This window comes from Passer montanus, unplaced genomic scaffold (genome assembly GCF_014805655.1).
Source record: "Passer montanus isolate IOZ18808 unplaced genomic scaffold, ASM1480565v1 scaffold2, whole genome shotgun sequence".
Lineage (NCBI taxonomy): Eukaryota > Metazoa > Chordata > Aves > Passeriformes > Passeridae > Passer > Passer montanus.
In genome coordinates this window covers 8,829,959-8,852,306 of record NW_024366591.1, presented here as the reverse complement: position 1 = coordinate 8,852,306, position 22,348 = coordinate 8,829,959, and the positions used below count along the sequence as shown (strand labels likewise).

Genomic DNA, 22,348 nt, shown 5'->3' with positions numbered 1-22,348 from the left:
AAAATATAAGGAAAATACTGGCTTCATTTGCCTAAAAAAACCCCCACAAACGTAAACAAAAAACCTCAAGGTACCAAAACCCCCAAAGAACCAATGGACACTCCCAACAAAAACCCCACAACAGAAGGATGTTATTACTTACCTGTATTCTTGATGCTGAGTTTATTTATATCCACTACTCTATCTCCTCTAAGAACTCAGCCAACATTGTAAAAAGCATCAAAAGAATATTATGGTCACATCAAAGGAAAAAACTAGCTTATGCCAAATGTTTCTGCCCACACCAAGTGTAAGATATTACAGGAATGCTCACGTTACTGTACTGGATTCGTAATCTTTGAGTAAGCATTACATTACAATCTTCCAAGAACAGGCTGGCCATAGTCTATAGCTCCTGGTTATTCACCAGAGAACTCCTCTGTACATGTTAAGAAAATATTAAAATGCATTTTTCAAGTAAATTCAGGTCACTTTGCAATGCAGTAGCTACAAAACATTTATTTTTTAAATAAAAACATTTAAATCATCAGGTTTTGTAAAACAGTATATCAAGTGTTTATCTCAATCTTTGTAATGTAAGCACCTTCAGTTTTATGCTAAAACAATCAACATAAATTATTATTTGGTCAGGCTATCAACCTACATTGAAATAAATATCCTTTTAACCAAGACAGGTCACTTAATGCATACCAGATTTCTGTACCTTGACAGAAAATTTCTCTGGTGACACATGAATTACAGACTGAAACCATGACTGAAAGAATTGTTTTTTCTTTTTAATTACAGTGAAGACTGGCCTATAATTTTAAACTATGAAGACAATTATAAAGCACTACAGACTATACCTTAAAAAAAGCTGCATCACATCAGAGAAATATTTAAGATGGCTTGCCTAAACTGTCTCAGAATAAGAGCTGGACTACAAACTCCTAAATTACTTAGAATGCACTGGGCTGGCCGTATCATATGTCCCAATCTTACGGGAAATTGTTCATTGAACAGGAATAGAAATCTGTTTAATTACAAGAGAGATAAGTCACTAAAAAATGAAAACAATATAGCTCAAAGAGCTTTTTATGCTTATACTATTGATTACAAAACACAGGGTGCAAAATTTAATACTTGAAATTATATAAACCTTAAAAATACAGAACTTAACAGAAGTTTACAAGTCAAAATACTTCAAAACCTGAGATTTTCCTGTAGAAAGCCAAATGGAGATACTTTCTTCAGAAACATATAATACAATCAGTTCCTTTTCTCTCAGTATTACACACAGGAATAATTGATTATGAAAGAGTTGAAATATACATAATGCTCAAAAATTCTAATTAAGCCTTGAAGGTAAATGTGCTGTTAATCTATACTTAATATTTGATTAATGACTTTATTTTACAAAAACATTTTGTATTAAAACTGGAACAGACAAGCTATTAAAGTGTTCTGATGAAATTAAAGTTGAAACAAAAGCCAAAGAACAGTATGTGACTTGAATCATGTTGACAGAAAACTAGGAATACAGCGACAGAAACAGGTTTGAAGAAAATGAAATAACAATGCTATGCAAGCATTTAGATTTACAGACAACTAGTGGTTCTGTCTTTACTTTTGGTAAACTAATACTTTAAGGAAATTATTTTCTATTTTCACTTTGAGAGGTGGGAAGTTACATTTCCTGGGTTCTGCTCTGTGTCATAAAGACTTCATGATTTCATTTGTATAATTGTATGTCATCTTCAAGGTGGACACCGTAGTGCACACAGTCTTAGAACAGAAACTTTATTTTTCAATCCCTTGGACCTGAAGCTTTAAGCAACTATGTATTCTATCTGAATTCTCAGACCCCAAAGTAAAGAAGAAAAGATTTAAACACAAGTTTTAACAAAACAGCATTCGGATGGGAACACAGTATTTTTACTCTAATATGATCTATTATTTATGAAAACTATTTAAATGTCAAATGAGCTGCAAAATTAAGATTTCAAATACTGGAAAATGGGGGATGTTCCTTTAATTCTAAAAAATGCTTTCATCAAGCAAAGTATACTGTACATTTGGTTTTATTTAATCATTCACTTAGTGATACGGTAAAATATTAAACTACCAGTGTTATCAAAGCTAAATGTTCCTCCCCCCACAATTAACTACTTGGAATTTTCTGGAAACTTTCTATCACAGAAAACCAGTCAAGCACATCTGTTTCTGTCCTTTGATTCCTAAATATAAGTAAGCAGGCACTCAGTAGTACCTTAGGAAGAAAAGCTACAGAGATTATACTGAAAAATTTCATATTAAATTATAGCAGTTTTAAAATTAAGTGCAACAAAATGCACCATTGGCTCACTTAAAACCAGTTATCCTTAAAATCCACCCCAACTTTCTTCAATACAAGGTGCAGCAGAGTTTAAAAAACAAGAAGGGGGACAAACCCCTCCCCCACAAACAAAAAATTCAAGAATATTGCTTTCAGTGCAAACACTGTAGTCTTCAAAAGGTTAAGAGTACAAATATTTACGTTCCAGTGTATCCTTACCTACAAGGAATGTTGTTTCACATTACAAAGTATGTCAAATACCTTTACTCCAATCGCAATACTGAAGTTTACCCTCTCAAATCGATATGGTGGCTGAAACTGAAATGTTTATACAAAGAGTGTAACTTTCTGGAGAAACTAAGAAAGCTCTCACAGTAACCAAGGGCAAAAACTGCAAATTCAGCTCCTGGTTCTTAACCAATTTCAGTATCAAATGCCTGCAAGCAACCACTTCCTTAATGAGGAGAGAACAGAGCCTCCTGTACCTGCATCTTAAGCCCCTTGTCCTTCTCCCCGAATCTACAAGCCACAGAAGCAAGCTGCAGACCACCACTTCTTAGGTGAAACTCTTCTTGACAGAACACAACCTTGCTCTATATGTCATTCATTTTTTTAATGTGTGAAAGTTAAATTTCTAGCAAAACCTCTCAAACCTCAAGAAAACTTCTGTGACATGGCAGAGGGAGATGGGCATTTTATTTTAATCATTCAAAATATACTTATGAAGTTCACCTAGAATACGATTTTGCAGCATTGTGCTTTTAGAGTTACTAGCTGGGATTCCAAGGAACATTTTTAAAAGGCACCTACTACACTTAATTAGCTGCCCATTTTAATAATTTTGGTACTATTTGTCACAGTACATCAGAAAACAGCAGCACAAAGTGTTAGACAGATAAGAATTTTGTATTTGTTCCCCTTTATGAAGCAAACATTTTTAAAATGAAAGGCACTCAGGACAGAAACTCTCTCTCCAGTTCATATATAGATGGCCGACAAGTTTTGCTCTTCATTCTGCATAAAGGCACAGTACAGTCCCTGTTTTGACCTTCCACATCAATGTCAAGTAATGAGGGCATGTGGCAGTTAGTTCTTTCCTCAGTATCTGGCAAGAGGTTAACATCTGGATGTACATTGCCCTCTGAACATTCAGAGTCTTTAGAGTTTGGTTTAATAACACGTGGAATGATCTGCCATGGATCAATTTTACTTCTTAGAGAAGAAGGTCTAGGCCTTGAGATAGTATTGACAGCGCTTTGCTTTTCATTTGAAACACTACCGTGATTGCTTCTTTGTTGAGAAGATGGGGAGGGCAGAGTTCCAGGAACTGACAGGTCCGGGAGTCTGGAGACATCATTGGTTGAAGCAACTCCATTAGCTAGGGGAAAGAAAGCCCAAACAAACAAACAAAAAAAAAAAAAAAAAAAAAGCAAATTTAAACTATGTAACTTATTGAATTCTTTGCCATTTGTAAAACTGTTGCTATAAACACTAGTGGCTTTTCTTCCACCAGAAAAATGAAGAGGTTTGTACATTGTGGGGAATCTCCTAAGACAAGACCAGTGGTGCTCAAATAATGTGTTTGCATCTAGACTCACCGCAGCTGGAAGTCACAATTTACTTTTTATTGCAACAAAAGAGATGTAGACAAAAAGCACTAACCCCTCAATAACTGGATGAATAGTCACACTGGAGTAAAGACCCATAAAGTCCCCATAAACTTCTCCAGTTATTCTGAAAAATCACACATGCATAAAGTATCATGAAGAACATCACATTTAAGCCACCCCAGAATATCAGTACTAAAATTTAGAACTTCTTTTCAAAAACTCATTGATCATGAGTTTATCCATTTAAATGTAAACCAGATTGAGAGACATTATTCTGCGCTTAAATTTTTACCATCAGCTTAACTTAAAGTTTCTTGGAAGTTCTTAATTACCTACCAGTGGTCTGAAAATGGCTCCCATCTGATAAGGTTCGTCTGTGACCCAACATACTTAATTTTGTGGAGGAATCTTTTGGCACATTTTGAGACTCTTGTTTCAGACCAAGACTAATAGGCTGATTTTTTAATTGTATCGAAAGTGTGTTAGGAGCCAGCTGTATCCTTTGTTCTCTCTTACTTTCAGAAGTTTGAGATGAAAAGTTGTCCGTGGAACTACATTGACCACAATCACCAAGCACAGTGCTTACATAAGCATCTTCACTGTCAGGCTGAAGCAGGCATTTTGTGGAAATGGAGGGCATAGAGAGAAGATTCACAGTATCTGAGGCTGGATTTAGGGATGGAATACTTGTTTCCTCTTTCTTGTACTGCAGTCGTGTAGGGCTGGCACTCCTGCGGAATTTTGAAGCTCGCTGAAATATTCCATCACGCTTCTTCCTCTCATCTTTAGGCAAGAGTTCATCTGGACCCTGTGATTTGTTCAGCTCTCTGATATCTAAGCCCAGGGCAACGGATGCAAGGAGGACAGCACACCCATACAGCACTGAATCAGTCTTCTTTTTGTGCAGGGTCCTGCTCAGACTGTTTGTAGGTGTCATTTGAGGAGTACTGTTTGTAGAACTAGCTGAGGTTCCTTCTTCAAAGCTCTCGTGTTCTACTGTGTTCTCTCCCTGATCATCTTTCCAAAGAGGTAGATTAATATAGGCCTGATTGGGCAACTTAATTGGCTTTGGTCTTTTACTGTCCAAACCTTCAGGGATAAGTTTCTTATCAGTACAGGCACCTATAAAACATCACAGTATTCTTTAAGATTGCAATTCAACTGTTTAGCTATTGCATGTCTACATATGTATATCATTATTTCCTTTAAAATGCACAAGTATTAACCTTGAAGGATACTGTACAATCCATTTATATGCTGTCAGAAGCTCAGACTCACATTTTGAGTTTCAGAAACACATCCCATGTCTAAACCTCTTACTACAACACTTTGATAATGCTTTTTAAATAACACAGAAAATATTTCAGTGAATGGATTACAGAGAAGTAATTTACTATATACAAACTGGCTGATAAGATCTAGAATATATTCTTTACAATACTTTAAACTCAACTGAGATCCAAAATCCAGTCAGTCATTAGAAATTTTTCCAATGAATTCATTAGGTCATGGTGGTCTGGAGTAAAAAGTAAATTTGACATCTTACACCTAATGACAAATAAAAAGGAGGCACTATTTGATTTGCATGTGTTATTCTACTATAAACTACTGAATGCTAGAGAATAAACACAGAAGCATTTGAAATTCAAGTATGGTAACTTTGTGTGCAGGGTTATAGTAGTAAGCTAATAAATCTATAAAATTGCTATTTCTGAAGCCTTGATTTATATCCCTACCACTACACATGAAGATTAAAATGCCTTTTTCCAGCAGTGTCGAAGCAGCTTACTATTTTCTCTTCCAGATGGCATGTATCTAGCTGCTGGTATGGACACCAAGTTATATCACAGGCTTTTTTCCTGACACTGGTAACTTAATTTTCCTCAGATAAGAGTATCCACAGTATAGAAAAAGGGTGTGCAAACTGTAAAATTATTACAAATATTTTATTGTTATGGCCCATTATAGCAATGGTCATAAAAAGCAACATGCAGCTATTATGCTCCTGATCCTAAAGGGATCAAGTATGTTTTTCCTTGTGATTTTACCTGTAACTGGCATCATGTTGCCTAAAACACTTTAAGATTTGAAATCTACATTTTTGTCTTGAAAATTTAGATAACAGGTCTCATTCAAAAAAACAGGGAACTAATATGTGGGAATATATCAGGGCTTACAGGTTTTTAAAAAAACTATGTATTTTTGCAACAACATCATCAATGATTATTTAAATGTCAAGACAATTACTGATTTAGGTTCTTTTTAAAAGAAACAAAAAAGTGGTGACTGCAGACCTCATATACAGAGTAGCCTGCAACTCAAAAACATGGAAAAAAACTCTATATTGTTCTGTTCACAGATGATGTGTATTTCTTAGTTGCTAATGATGTAAATACAGGATTTTTTTGCAGAGGAAAATGGTTGGCAGCATGATTTTTCCTGTAGCATTCTGTGTAATCCTTTAAGGAATTCAAGCAATACCATTTATAACATTGAATGTGATCTTAATACTATTATATGGCTACTTTCACTTTTTCCAAAACAGCTCTTACCTTGGTCCACAAATAGTGAAGCTAAGGGCACACCCTTCTGATTTTTCATTAAAACAGTTGACCAAGGGTTGCTGCCATCTGAAAGGGGTCTTACTCTGCAATAACAATAGTTACTTTGAGATTACAGATACCATGCTCACATAAACTTTGTGAGAAAATTACTTTCTTTTCAAACTATAAACCTGCAGTACATAACTGGAAAACCTTTCCAAAGTAAAAAGAAGATGGACTAGCATTGAATTATACGATTATAAATGTAAACACGCCTTAATGTCAGGCATTCTTTCTATGATAAAAATTTAATGTCTAAAAAGAAAGCAAATAAAAAAATGGGTCTTCGCTACCTATTGAACAACCCTGTGTGAAACAATAATTTCATTGTCTCAAAGAAATTATGTGAATGGAAGTTTATTAAACATACTGACTTTAAACAAGCAAAAATAATATAAAGCCAGTTCCAGCTGATCGTCTAGAACCAACTCCTGACACAGGAAACTGAGTGGATATCCCTACCAAGAAAAATAAAAAAGGCACTATAAATAATTGTATATACTAGAGAAATAAAGAAAAGTATTCTTACTATCTCTTGTTTTGAACCACTGGAAAACATAATCTGTAAGTAAAGCTGTCCAGCTGATTTTCATAACCTTTTCACCCTCTGTTTGTCAGCATAAAGGATGCTGCTGGTGTGAACTGTGCCTCACATATGCCAAATCAGTCAGTCTTACTTAATCATGCTGGGAGTACCCAGTGAGGGCCATGCTTGCAATTCCTCAAAATAATGTGAGGAAGGGCAAAAAAGATGGGCATGAATGTCTGGTATGCACTGGTAGCTCAGCACCCCAGTATGGTCCAAATCTCAAAAAGACAGAGATAAAGGGTAATAGATAAGAATCAATAAAACTTTAATATAAGTAGGTGTTTTTTCCTGAAGATTACGTGGGGGAGCTACTCATGAGTAATGTAATTTCTAAATTAATTAAAAGGCAGGAATTCTTGCTGTAACCAGACACAGCAGAACTTTTTTCACTCACTACCTATGCCATCAGGAATGCTTCAGGATCATCAAAAAACCAAAATGTAGTAGACATACTTGTCCTTACAATCTGCACGATCCTTTGTTTGAACTGAACTTGGTCCCCATGTACAACCTTTCTTTTTAAAATTTCTCTTCACATCTTCAAACTCTTCTTGGTGATATGTTGTGCTCCTTCCCCAAGTTCTGTTGCTTTCATCTGAAGTTACTGGAGATTGGATGTAAAAACATAAAACCCACACACATAAATACTATTTCTAAACCCAAAATATTTTGACAGAAGAGAACATCTTCTGCACTGCAAAACTATTTTGACACCATAACACACAGGAGTGGAAAAAAATGACTTTTTTTTTCTTTTACTAAAAGCACCACGTAAACTTCACTGATCCAAAAGATGAGCAAGAAAGAAAAGTAATTTATGAGCTGATGAGAGACCCAGATTAAAGATAAAGCAGCAAAGCAATCACATTTTCCATGCTTCCCTTAACCGAGAACCTTATATTTAGGTAATTCAGACAAGTGAATTAGACTGAGCACTTAAGTTCAATGAATAAAATATATTCAGTGGACAACTGGTATCAAAAGAAACAAATGTTCCAGTTGTGACTATGATTAACATTTCCTTTCTCACTACACCAAAACAAATTATACTTAAGTGTCTAGCCTCCATTAAATGCTTAGTCTGTCACTGTCTCAGCTGATAAATTAAACAGAACCAGCACCTTGGAAACATAACAAAATCTTGCCTTTTTTCATAACCACACAGGGAAGTTCATATTCACTTGTGATATCTACATCTTGCTGGTACACATATATACTGTTTCTTCGGCCATTAGCTGTGTGTGTATCTGTTTTTGGAATCACTGAAGAAAAATTAAGAGAATGTAGTAGAGATCTTAGTACAATTGATTTCAGAAACAGAACTGTTTCCCTCATATTTTTATCTTTGGGTCATAAAGCCTGGATCTATAAAGTCATTAAGCATCTTCTAATGATGGGTTATCATGGTAGGGTTTAAAGGATCCTCTTTCTAGGACCTGACCTGGGAGGGTAGATTTTCACATGCCACTGACTAACTGAAGCATTAGCTTGGAATCATGATGGCATGCTAACAGATATGATGGAGAGACCTAGGAGAAAAACAACGTAGCCAGTTGCAACAGCATGATAAATGAGGGGGGTATTTATATGCCCACGGTTCTGCTGTTCCTTCACCGTAGAGATTCTGCTCCTTCCTCACCATACACCTAGCCAGCAAAGCTGTGAAATGGCACTACACTTGCCTACCTTACACTCCCATTTTCAACCACATTTCTATGGAATATGTACCTTAGAGATTTTCCTTCTCCCTCCAAGACTCCTTTCAAAATCAGCAGAATTTCTTTTAATAAGAAATTTACTAGATTTTTATTTTAATTTAATGTTCAGATTTGAAAGTGAGACTTGCTCAAGACAAAGTGAAGCAGTCAAGTAACCAGTTGTTACGTATACCTGTTCAAATCACCTGTATTTGAGCAAGTCGTCTTGAAACAAAGACACTTTGAAGTTAAATCAAGATAAAATGTTATTGTGGGAAAGGAAATTTATTTTGCACAGGTGCAGATGGGTGTGGAAGCTAAATTGTTTCAGCTAGATACTCCTGAGATATCTGATAAGCTTTTAGGTAAAAACCTAAGGATCCAAACCCAGAAGCAGACGTGTACTTCTTTTAAACGAAAGCCTTTATGTTGTCCTGCATGTCCAAGCCCTATGAACACAAATACCTGCTCAAATAAAGAAAAAATCCTCAGTGGTACTTGGCGCACATGCAAGGAGTGGCATGCAATAGCTTACACAAGGCTGTGCAATTAAAAAAACAAACACAGAAAACTCAAGTTTTCAGAACCATGCCAGTACCTGACATTTGCTTCATTTCCAAGCATTTCCTCACAAAGCAAGAAGAATCAAAGATAAAATGAGATGGTTTATACATAATTACAACATTTTACTAAGAAAAGCCTTTCTTTACCATTCTGCAAAAACCAAAGCCATCCAACCACCCAGAAAAAAACCCAACCACATTTTGAGGACAGGAAACTATTAACAACACAAATACTCCGTCAGCTAACATCTGAAAAAGACTCCAGTTGATTTCCCTTCCATCTCAAATTTTCATTATAAAAAGAAAGACAAGGGTTGTCCACCTCTCTCCTTTATCCACAACATTGCCAACTGCATACACTGCAGCTCAAATACTGAAGTGCCAGAGAAGACATCACTGCTCCCTTTTGGACTTTAGCAATGAAAAGGATTTCATAAGGCACAGGTGTTACAAAGGAGATGAGAGATCTGATTTCTATCCAAACATAAAGTGTCAGGCTGGTCTAAAATTCAATCAATCTTTACCGACTAGCTAACAGTATGAAAAAAATCCTCATACATTCTGATTTCACCTTCTCCTCATTTATAGCTGGCAAACCCAGATTCTGAAGTCATCTCCCTCACAGATGACTGTGCTTGCAAAAGAAGATAGCCAACATCCATAAGCAATCAGCTGGAACAGGTTCCACTGATTTCATAGAGAGAAGCTTAAGGCATTCCTCTCTGAATATGGATAATTAGACAATCTACTTTGCACAATAGATCAGACAGTACAAATGCAAGCAGTGAATCCGGTAAGAACTGTTTCATCTGTATATATCATTCCCAAATATGCTTCTCTGCAATAACATGATTGTATTCCTGGTACCTCCACTACGTGAGCATGAACATACCTTCCTTTCTGTCATCAGTATACATAACAGTAGACCTAGAAATGTACCCACAATTTTTTTTTTTGTCTCTTTTTCCTATCTTCAAAAACCTAAAGCAAGATTTCTTCTGGATTTATTCCTGTTTAAAGCTTGATTTTCTTTTGACATAAGAAAGTTGAGTTATTGGCTCATTCTTTGATCTTTCCTTCTTACAAGACTTCCTTACTCTCTGAATCCTTCTTTTCCTTTATCAACTCCAATACCTAATAAAAACTTGTTTTCTATCTTACTTGGGTTCTAAATGTGATGCTTTGTCTTTTGTCATAATTTTTGATTTGTCATTGTTTTATCCCAGTTTACAAATTGGTTCCCAAAGTAATTAAGTAAAGATACAATTTAAAGCATTCACAATCATTTTGAATTACTGAAAATTATTTAGCATTTTAGCAAGATTATCCCTCCTTTCAAAGAAGTTGCAATTGTTTGAACCAATCAAGGGATGTGGAAATCAGGCAGAACCTGCCAGGAATCTGATACTACTACCAACATTTCAGTATGTATTAGGAACATTCTCTCTTGATCAAATGAGTGGAGACTTACATTGTATAGCTCGAAGACGAGGAATTATTGTGGGGCTACTTGATGGACTAGAGCTGTTACTGTTTAAACTCCTCCTCTTATCCAGATTGGGGGATGCCTGCACTGTTATTTTGTGCTGGAAATCTGTAAGAGAGCGAAACAAATCAGTTTTAATGTTCTGAATAAACTACTTCTCAGAAGAACATGCTACTATACTTCTTAAAGTTATACAGAATTAGACTTCATTATATGTAATTTATTTATACAGGTAAGAGATATACATATTAAAAACATTGAAAAACTTCACACTGTAATATTGTTACAGAAACATTGTTACATTGCCAAATGTAACAATTTAGATTTTGAGTCAAAAAGGCAGGCCTTCACACCTTCATGTCATAGTCTTGCAAGAGCAGGAACACCAACAAGTAGGTCCAAGTGGACGTGATCTGAGACACACCCACATCATAAAGCTGTGATTCAATCTTTTTGGTTGTCACAGGAGGGGCATAAAAGACCCGTCAGTATTTAATCTCAAATTAATCAATACTCATTCCAATGAGATTAGCCTTATTCTTTTTTTAGCATGTAATTCATATACACCATACAAAAGCAGTAACAAAAAGTCACATTTATGTCAGAAAGTCATGACAGTAAACAAAATAATTATAAATATTTATAGCAAAGTAGTAAAAAAAGAACAACAAATATTGAGAAGGAAAAAATTTATGAAATTAACCTTAATATGCCACTCTAATACTTATCATCATTGCAATTATATTGTACACTATTCTTAGAATAGAATTGTCTCAAGGACAAGTTCATCTGGATGTTCTTGGTAACAAGGAGCTAACTGCTATTCTGAATGAAAATAATTATCACTGTTTCAATTTCAATACAAGCAGAACTGGAAACAAAGGACCAAATATTCAATTGAAGCTTGCAATCCAGCATAAATCTAACTAAAACCCATAAATGTACCATGTTTGTCTGGGTGGCTGTAGGGTGACTTTTATCTTATTTGCTCTTATTTTTAAAGTAAGAAAAAATATTTCACTAGTGCTGAAATAGTACTCTAAATATTCCTGCCCTCTTGGTGTCTTTCCAGCTACCAGATAGCTCCAATTTGGTCAGACTTGTGTTAACACAGGATCAAGTTCTTAATGCGTTTGTAATAAACTGTCAGACTTGACCTGGAAGCCACTGAAAGGAAGACCACCATCCCAGGATGCTGGTAATGAATTTGAAATAATGAAAAAGGCACCTCTAAACCAGACCCTCAGAACTGAAAGACCCTCATGGTTTACAAACATGCCTCCTTTGCAAATGGGGCATTTTAATGTGTTCATAGGTGGAACAAAATGCTCTAACATACAAATTATATCATATTTGTATTCTGAAATCATCTGCTGCTGCTATTCATATGTTTTCTTGCGAAAAATAAGGCACTGAAGATTGTAACTGCTGTGTTGTACTTGCAACTGCAATAAGTGTGCAGTTTGGACCTACTGCACCAGTACATCCCCAGCCCTCTCAAAGCATGTTTTTTCTACTCAGTATTTGCAATTTTAAGGCAAACAGCATTACTATTTGATCATGTTAGAAAGTAGTAAAAAGTACCTGTCTGTACAGAAACAATGATAACAAAAATCTGAACTTTGAATGAGCATTAAATCAGGTGGCTCTCGTGCTAGTGACCTTTCCCTCCAAATGGGATGGACTTCTAGCTGAATCATTCTTTCAGATAAAATGAGGACTACTTCATGAGATTATGGGATGTGAAAGCTTTTCCTTACGGGAAGGGAGCTATACAATTCTTACCAAACCCTTCTGTGCATTACAGTGGAAGAACCTGACAACAAAATGAAATAGTAGCTAACACTGAAAACATGAACCATGGAATTGAAGAATCTGGCATAATTAATCGTTACATATACGGTGAACTTTAAAAAAATTGCTAACCTGAAGGCAAACTAATTCTGTGTCCATCTTTGAGTTTTAACCGGCTTCTTTTAAACTTCCCCTTCCTCTTCTTTACATTGGGTTTCTCTTGGTTTAACTGGAATATCATGATATTCAGCTCGCGCTCCAGTACATCGATCTCGCGTTCCGCTAACTGCTGCTCACGGCGCTTCAGTAATTCTTCTTGAGATTTTTGCTGAAGAGCTGCTCTTGTCAACTCCTCTTCTCGGGATCGAAGCTCCTGAAGACAAGATTCACAAAAATAAAATTTAGTAATAATGTGAAGGCAGTATTAAAGGACATATGAAGTGCACAGTAGGTTGTATTCCCTGATTTCTTTTTATGATGCACTATATACATGCAACAAGCCCAATCTTCTGCCAGTCCTCCATTCTGAAAAAAACAAGATTCTGTATTCAGAATCAAGCATTACACAAACTTCCTTTAAACTAATTAACTTGAGTCACTCCACTTAAAGCAGGTAAGCAGTAGCAATGGGGACAACACATGCAATTAAAGATTATCAGCTAACAGCCCAGCAGAAAATGCGCTTCAAGTATTTCACATGATGAGAAGCTCTTGCACAGCATGAGGGCTGCTATTGGACAGCTCCTACACTTTAACATAAGGCCAATGACCTGACGAATACACAAATTATTGCCTTTATCTTAAATTCTCTAACCTTTCCTGTTTTTCAGCCATGTATTAAGTAGCACTTTTCTATCTAGAAAAGCAATCAGTATTACACTGAACAGGGATTAGTGCAATAGGATAAACTAAGTCATAAGACAGCTGTTTCTTAATTAAATCTAGCAGGTATCTGTAACATCAAACAGCTACTAACCACTGAATTACAGCACACAGACTCCCCAGCCACCAATGTCAGAAGAGTTGTTGTTCTTTTCTTATTTTTTAATTTTGCAAAAGGAAAAGCTTTAGTAAGGAAGCTAGGTAATTTTTCAGGGTAAATGAATACCCAGGGCTAAATAGCTGTAAACCTAGCATCTTAAAATTATCTTAATCTTCAGTTTCCAAAATCTGTAAAAAAATCTGAAATTTAAGGCCTCCCTAATTTTAGACTTTCCTTCATAGTATGGGGCATATTACACAGGAAACAGATTTAGACAGAACACTTACTGTCTATATTGCTAATAATACTGCACTGAAAGCATAGGAAAAGGAGAACTAGATGTGACTCATACTATATATGTTTCTCATGACTTTATTTCTTCCACATGATTGTGTAAATTCCACTTATTTCAACTCAGAAAACTATCATTTGAAACAATGCTAAAAGTTCAGGATATTTAAGAAATTTATTTCTATTTAAAATTAATTCATTTTTACACTATACAATTTTATAATTGGGGTGTTGCTTAGTTTTGTTTGTCTTTGTTTTATTTTAACTTCAGAACTAATTCTGCTCATTGGTATCCAGCAATGTTGTATGCCAGAAGAATTCTTTATTTCATTTCATTAAAGCAAAAAATTACTTCCTGAACTGTATTATTTCAGTGTTTTCAAATGAGGGCATGTTCAAATGTTCTTGCCAAAAAGACTATGTATGTCAAGAGACATGAAGGTTGGCACTGAAGCAGACTGGTTCAGTGAGAAGTGTCTGTTGTTCACAAAGATACTTTCTGGGTTTTTTTATATAGCACATATACACTGCTTATCACTTAAAATTTAAGTGCTATGACTGACAAATTTCATATGGTATACTAATTTTGAGTGAGCTTCTTTCAACACAATATTGGAAACCAGATTTTTTGAAGATATTTAATAACTTAATCTAGAGACTCCTGAAAATTCTCACTTTCCTCCTCCTCTGTCCACTCAAAACAGGGCAACCTAAAACAAGGGCTGAAAGCAGAAACTACATTAATCCAGATTTAGAAATGAGATACTTAAAAGTTTAAATAGAGAAGATCTTCATTACTGCCTTAGTACAGTAATAAAGGTACATTAGGAGACACTGCTGATTGTCCACCTTTCACAGCCCTCCAATCCATGTTCTATAAAGCTCAGCAACCAGGCAGAAACTGAGGGCATGTACTGAAATGGTAGGCAGTCTATAGAGGAAGTAAAAGTGTTTCCTCAACGAGAAATTAAGTATTTACTCTTTTCCAAATAAACTAATTAAAACCAGACTTACTGCAATTAGTTAGGCAATGTTTCCACATCACTCTACAATTAAAACACCCATTGTAAGGAAGCTTGGAAAGAATTCTGTATTTCAGTTGCTCAAGAACATTTGTCAAAATAAGATTGTGATCTTCTCTTTGAGTAGGCGTCGCCATCACTCATTTGCAGTAAGCCCTTGAGGAAATTCCTCTAGCTACAGAAGTTCCTCTTTTACAGGAGGAATGAGACTCCATGCAGAGGATTTTTGTATTATTATTATTTAAATACTTTATAGACATTACTTTCACTCTAGTAGCACATAGCAAAAATGATAATATGACAAATTAAAAAACCCTGCATATATGAAAATATTGTCTAAGTCAACGTTTTCAGTCTTAGCGAAGTACACCTCATTAGAGTAGATGCCTCTGGAGATGCACTTATTTAGCATATTAAAAGTAAATATTATTTTATCTTTTCCCCTACCTAACTGAGCTTAACTCACTTTTGCACCCAAAATATGACTCTTCTTGAAAACCTTTTTACCTTTAATCCTAGACTTGATTTAGTCAGATTTTTCTTGGATAGGAAATACTGATTTCATGTAATGCCTCCAGAAGAATGCCTCCAGAAGAACAAAAAATAAACAAAAAATCCGAACAGGAAGGCCTGTTACAATTGCTTCCAGAGTAAAAAGAGGAAAATGGTTGGTTAAACAGTTGCTGGAGGGGCCAAAAACAGAGTTATGTTCTATGGCAGGTTGAGGCAAGTGAACACAGTAGCTGGTGACCCCACGGCAAGTAAAAAAGGAAGCCTCTACTCTCTGTAGAGGGACTATAACTCAACTGTAAAGGAAGAGACCTGACAGCTCCTGAGGCACACAGCTCAGCTCTAGCACTCTGTATGCCTACTGCAGGCAGAGCACACCACACCACACCAAACCACACACTTTACTTACCCACTTCTGGGAACCAAAATGAAGAGGGAAATGCAGAAAGTAGAAGAAACAGTAGATAGGAAATAAGTAATAATACTGCAGTCTTATGGGTGATCAGTAAATTCTAATACCACTATGCTGATATTACAGTACATACGTAATGTCACACCCAACACTAGCCAGAAGTCCACACACTGCCATTTGTGACATTTGATGAGAACAAGCGAAGGACAAAGGCTACAAACAGTGACTTGGAAGACAAGAGTTTAGTTCTTTCTTTTATCAAACTTCGTGACTACATCTTCTAGAAAGCCTTTTCACAAGTCATTGCACCTCAATTTATTGTCTTCCTTGTCTACTACCACTTCATGAAAAATAACAGCAAATATATACTGGGATATAATTATATCTGCAAAGAAATCTTCCAAAAGCATTTCTAACAGGGACTCGAACACACCTGGCCTACTCCAACTATTATCTTTATTAAGTTGTCTAAAGGAAGATATAAATCTCAGGGTGGTTAAAACCAAGTTGAAGTGAGAAGAAGAGAAAACAAAGAATTGACAGTGAGTACTCATTTAGTACAAACATATTGTGATGTGAGAGTATGGAAAGAAGATCAATGAGAGAAATCTGAGTAATAAACAAAAGAAACTAGATTTGCTGATTCATTTGTGTGTGTTTGACCTTCTTAATATCTGGCAAGAATATGTCCCAAACTGCAACATTCAAAGGCATCCATATGATCAGTCTGTTCAGCAAGAAGAGAGATAAAAGTACAATTCTATTTTGGAAAAGAAGCCATGGGATACAGTCACATAACAGGATGAAAGGCTTTTCATTCTCACAGATGAGAAGAATGTTCAACAGCAGCTGAAAATTTGCAGTCATAAAAGATTAGCTTAAGGGATAAATTCAATTTAACTGATACATGCAAACATACAAGAAACAAATAACACGTTTTAAAAAAGAGCCTAGAGTGCCACATTTACAGATCTACAACCTCTTGTCTTTGGGGAGACAGGTGTGGATATCTTTCTTCTTCAGCTGTCTGTATATTTGTATGAGTACATTGGTAAGCAACAATTCAAAAGTTCAAAACTGCTGTCTCACATAAACATACATACACACATATCCTTCCTCCACTGCCATGCAATTGGAAAAATCAACTTACTTTTTCCTTGGTCCTCAATTCATTAAATATCTGCTGAATTTCCAATTTCCAGTCATCTTGCATGGAGTGGAAAGACTCTTGAGGCATTTCAGTCATAACTGCCCCTTCAATGGCAGTAAGCTGTTCAAGAATTAAGGCAAACGATGGTCGGATATGAGGGTCCTGCTCCCAGCATTCTAGAATTTATCAAAATCCCGTCAGTGTGTAATAGCACATAGAACTTTTTGAAGAACTACATGAATTTTAAGTTACTTGCAACTGCATTTCAACTTCTAATTTGTTCTCTTTAACTGCAAGACATCCCCAGTTCTGTCTCAATTTACAGAGGTGACATCTACCTACCTGTATTCAGAGGATTGTTTTTGTATAAATAGTATTTTTTTTCTTTTTTTAGAAATTTAGCATTTTCTAAATTTTCTAAATTGCTAATGAGTGAATAATAATTCAATTGCATAATTCAATGCAATAATAGTTTAATTGCTAATGAATGACAATAATTAAATTAATTAGCAAAACTAGCAATATTGTACAGAATAAATAAATAAATAAAAAGGTAGAAAAATTCACTAAACACAAGGAAACAGCCATTAGCAGGCAATGTTTATTTCACTCTAAAATATTTCAGAAATTTTTGACACTCATGAAGAAACAATGAAATAAAAAAGGCATCTGCAATTCTTCCCCTTGGGATTTTAATTTTATTTTGTATTAATCCATAGTAGCATCCCATAATTTATGAAAATTTATGCAATTTCAGGGAAGAAAAAAATCTGTGAAATCAGAGCACAAACTGTACTGTTGTTACTGAAAAACTTCTATGCAACACTGTAACACTGTATGACTCCCTCAGAAACACCCAACTCTCTTTAACGCCAGATTGCTGTGTAAAGAAAAAGAAAATACTTGGTACACAGCACACACAAGAAAAAAATAACACGTTTTAAAAAAGAGCCTAGAGTGCCACATTTACAGATCTACAACCTCTTGTCTTTGGGGAGACAGGTGTGGATATCTTTCTTCTTCAGCTGTCTGTATATTTGTATGAGTACATTGGTAAGCAACAATTCAAAAGTTCAAAACTGCTGTCTCACATAAACATACATACACACATATCCTTCCTCCACTGCCATGCAATTGGAAAAATCAACTTACTTTTTCCTTGGTCCTCAATTCATTAAATATCTGCTGAATTTCCAATTTCCAGTCATCTTGCATGGAGTGGAAAGACTCTTGAGGCATTTCAGTCATAACTGCCCCTTCAATGGCAGTAAGCTGTTCAAGAATTAAGGCAAACGATGGTCGGATATGAGGGTCCTGCTCCCAGCATTCTAGAATTTATCAAAATCCCGTCAGTGTGTAATAGCACATAGAACTTTTTGAAGAACTACATGAATTTTAAGTTACTTGCAACTGCATATCAACTTCTAATTTGTTCTCTTTAACTGCAAGACATCCCCAGTTCTGTCTCAATTTACAGAGGTGACATCTACCTACCTGTATTCAGAGGATTGTTTTTGTATAAATAGTATTTTTTTCTTTTTTTAGCAATTTAGCAATTTTCTAAATTTTCTAAATTGCTAATGAGTGAATAATAATTCAATTGCATAATTCAATGCAATAATAGTTTAATTGCTAATGAATGACAATAATTAAATTAATTAGCAAAACTAGCAATATTGTACAGAATAAATAAATAAATAAAAAGGTAGAAAAATTCACTAAACACAAGGAAATAGCCATTAGCAGGTAATGTTTATTTCACTCTAAAGTATTTCAGAAACATTTTTGACACTCATGAAGAAACAATGAAATAAAAAAGGCATCTGCAATTCTTCCCCTTGGGATTTTAATTTTATTTTGTATTAATCCATAGTAGCATCCCATAATTTATGAAAATTTATGCAATTTCAGGGAAGAAAAAAATCTGTGAAATCAGAGCACAAACTGTACTGTTGTTACTGAAAAACTTCTATGCAACACTGTAACACTGTATGACTCCCTCAGAAACACCCAACTCTCTTTAACGCCAGATTGCTGTGTAAAGAAAAAGAAAATACTTGGTACACAGCACACTACCAAATGAGGTACTTATTTGGCAACCCATGATTATTTCATGCCCCCAAAACATAACTATTTAAAAACATAGGAAGAAACAACATGGATACCTTTCATTAGTTTTGCAAATGGTTCAGGGCAGGTGGATGGAATGGGCAAAGTGAGTTTATTGACAGCCACTCCATAAGCCACAGCGAGGCCATCAATGCCACGGTAAGGAACTTCTCCTGTAAGCAGTTCCCACAGCAACACTCCGTAACTACAAAAGGTAATTTTTTAAACAGTTATTTTCTGAGAAAGAAACAACAAGAATGCAAGAAAACACAAACAAGCATCTGTCCAACCATGTACTTAAATTCATGAGGATTTCCCACTCAAAGGTGAATTCCTTTAAGTCAGCTCTACTTTTGTCATTGTGCACCTTTCCAGTTATAGTGATTAAGCAAATTGGGTGCAACTTTAAGACTGGCTCACACTCTTATTCAAAATGTAAGGCTGAAGCCACTTCTATAGAAATGCTAGTTTCACATAAATCTAACTTACAATAGCAAGTCTGAATGACAGGAAAACAAGCAACCTTCTCCCCACAAAAAAAAACAAAAACAAAAAGACATCCTCAGCAGAGCATTCAGGCCATTTCCCTTTCCAAATATTCCACAGTAATTTACCTAGAGGGACATATTTTTTTCTTTTTTAAATAATGGTAATAAAAATTACAGAAAATTCCCATTTTTATCTGGAAGTTTGAATTTCTAATCCCCCTACCTGTATTCAGAGGATTGTTTTTGTATAAATAGTATTTTTTTTCTTTTTTTAGAAATTTAGCAATTTTCTAAATTGCTAATGAGTGAATAATAATTCAATTGCATAATTCAATGCAATAATAGTTTAATTGCTAATGAATGACAATAATTAAATTAATTAGCAAAACTAGCAATATTGTACAGAATAAATAAATAAATAAAAAGGTAGAAAAATTCACTAAACACAAGGAAACAGCCATTAGCAGGCAATGTTTATTTCACTCTAAAATATTTCAGAAATTTTTGACACTCATGAAGAAACAATGAAAGAAAAAAGGCATCTGCAATTCTTCCCCTTGGGATTTTAATTTTATTTTGTATTAATCCATAGTAGCATCCCATAATTTATGAAAATTTATGCAATTTCAGGGAAGAAAAAAATCTGTGAAATCAGAGCACAAACTGTACTGTTGTTACTGAAAAACTTCTATGCAACACTGTAACACTGTATGACTCCCTCAGAAACACCCAACTCTCTTTAACGCCAGATTGCTGTGTAAAGAAAAAGAAAATACTTGGTACACAGCACACTACCAAATGAGGTACTTATTTGGCAACCCATGATTATTTCATGCCCCCAAAACATAACTATTTAAAAACATAGGAAGAAACAACATGGATACCTTTCATTAGTTTTGCAAATGGTTCAGGGCAGGTGGATGGAATGGGCAAAGTGAGTTTATTGACAGCCACTCCATAAGCCACAGCGAGGCCATCAATGCCACGGTAAGGAACTTCTCCTGTAAGCAGTTCCCACAGCAACACTCCGTAACTACAAAAGGTAATTTTTTTAACAGTTATTTTCTGAGAAAGAAACAAGAATGCAAGAAAGCACAAACAAGCATCTGTCCAACCATGTACTTAAATTCATGAGGATTTCCCACTCAAAGGTGAATTCCTTTAAGTCAGCTCTACTTTTGTCATTGTGCACCTTTCCAGTTATAGTGATTAAGCAAATTGGGTGCAACTTTAAGACTGGCTCACACTCTTATTCAAAATGTAAGGCTGAAGCCACTTCTATAGAAATGCTAGTTTCACATAAATCTAACTTACAATAGCAAGTCTGAATGACAGGAAAACAAGCAACCTTCTCCCCACAAAAAAAAACAAAAACAAAAAGACATCCTCAGCAGAGCATTCAGGCCATTTCCCTTTCCAAATATTCCACAGTAATTTACCTAGAGGGACATATTTTTTTCTTTTTTAAATAATGGTAATAAAAATTACAGAAAATTCCCATTTTTATCTGGAAGTTTGAATTTCTAATCCCATTGTGTGTATATGAAGGCCAGTGAACTTGTCACTTCCCACTGAAGATGCAACAAGATTGAGAAATTATTTCATGCACACACATGGAATTTCTCCATACTAGAAAAAATCCCATCCACAAAATCCAAACAAAACAACATTGTTTTCAGCAAAAGGTGGTGGCATGAAGAGATCTTTTCTCAGTGTCAGGTACAGAAATCAAGAATCATGGGAATTCCTATTACAGTGACAATAACCATAAGAACTTCTGCAATGCTCTCCACTCAAAGAAGAGCTGGGTGTTGCTATTACCTTCTTTGGGTCTGTATGCCCAATGTTCAGCTTGCTCAAATTACTTGAGCCCCTACAAAGGGCAGGGACACCACAATGGCTGCTGTGGCTCTAGAGGTCCTATTGTACCACCACTGAAATGGACAGCTTTCAGAGTCATTTTTTTGGAAGTGAAAAATACTCCTTTCAGAATGTTAGCCTAAAGTGGACTTTATGATTGGATTTGGTTTTTGTTCCTCCCTTCATTGCCCATGCCCCCTCCATTTCTCTTCCTACCAAGGAACCAATACCTGTAGAACAAAGGACAACCTATTGCTATTTTTTGAATAGTAAAATGAGCCGGCAAAGAACTACTGCTCTTGCCCCTTCTCTCCAAGTGTGCAAAGAAACCACTTGCAAGTTTTGCAGGACTAGACTGAACTCTCCAACACGAGAAGAAAAGCATTATGCACTGGGGAAGTGAGGACTATACACTCCTTAGGACTAGAAATGACACCTCAAGGGGAGGTGTCAGATGCGACAGGGTCAAGAACACACACCAGTTAAAGTTTTCTATCACTGCCTGCTTAATGAGAAGTCAGTCAGCATTATACAACACCTTGCAAAATCACTTTAATAAATAATAAAACAGAAAACCACACAATATCAGTACAAATAGCAGCAGTACTTTGTTATCTATGGTCTATTTGTCTGAGAATTTTTGCACCTCATAAAATCTTTGCACCTCATAAAATCTTAAAACTAATGAATTTACAGTGCTAACACTTCATCAAAAGCTGAAGAAAACAGTCTGCACCTGTGGCCAGAAGAAAAAGGAATTTTAAAAGTCTTGAGTTTCTTAACAATTTCCTCCTGATTTTTCTGGTCTAATTTCTGCATTTGCTTGTATACTCAAAGAAGGTTAAAATAATGAATTCAACTTTGTTTT

At 35.4% G+C, this 22,348-nt stretch overlaps 1 protein-coding gene across 1 annotated transcript in view; it reads right to left on the bottom strand.

Moving 5' to 3' along the window:
* Positions 1–483: 483 nt before the first annotated feature.
* MAP3K21 (mitogen-activated protein kinase kinase kinase 21) overlaps positions 484–22,348 on the bottom strand; it is a 43,399-nt gene continuing 21,534 nt past the window's right edge. The window contains exons 3-10 of the mRNA XM_039707451.1: positions 20,505–20,653; positions 18,176–18,351; positions 12,789–13,029; positions 10,848–10,970; positions 7,570–7,720; positions 6,477–6,571; positions 4,261–5,046; positions 484–3,692 (exon numbers count right to left, since the gene is read on the bottom strand). Of these exons, the coding sequence (XP_039563385.1) occupies positions 3,268–3,692; positions 4,261–5,046; positions 6,477–6,571; positions 7,570–7,720; positions 10,848–10,970; positions 12,789–13,029; positions 18,176–18,351; positions 20,505–20,653 (2,146 nt within the window). The 3' untranslated portion in view covers positions 484–3,267. The remainder of the gene's footprint in view (positions 3,693–4,260; positions 5,047–6,476; positions 6,572–7,569; positions 7,721–10,847; positions 10,971–12,788; positions 13,030–18,175; positions 18,352–20,504; positions 20,654–22,348) is intronic.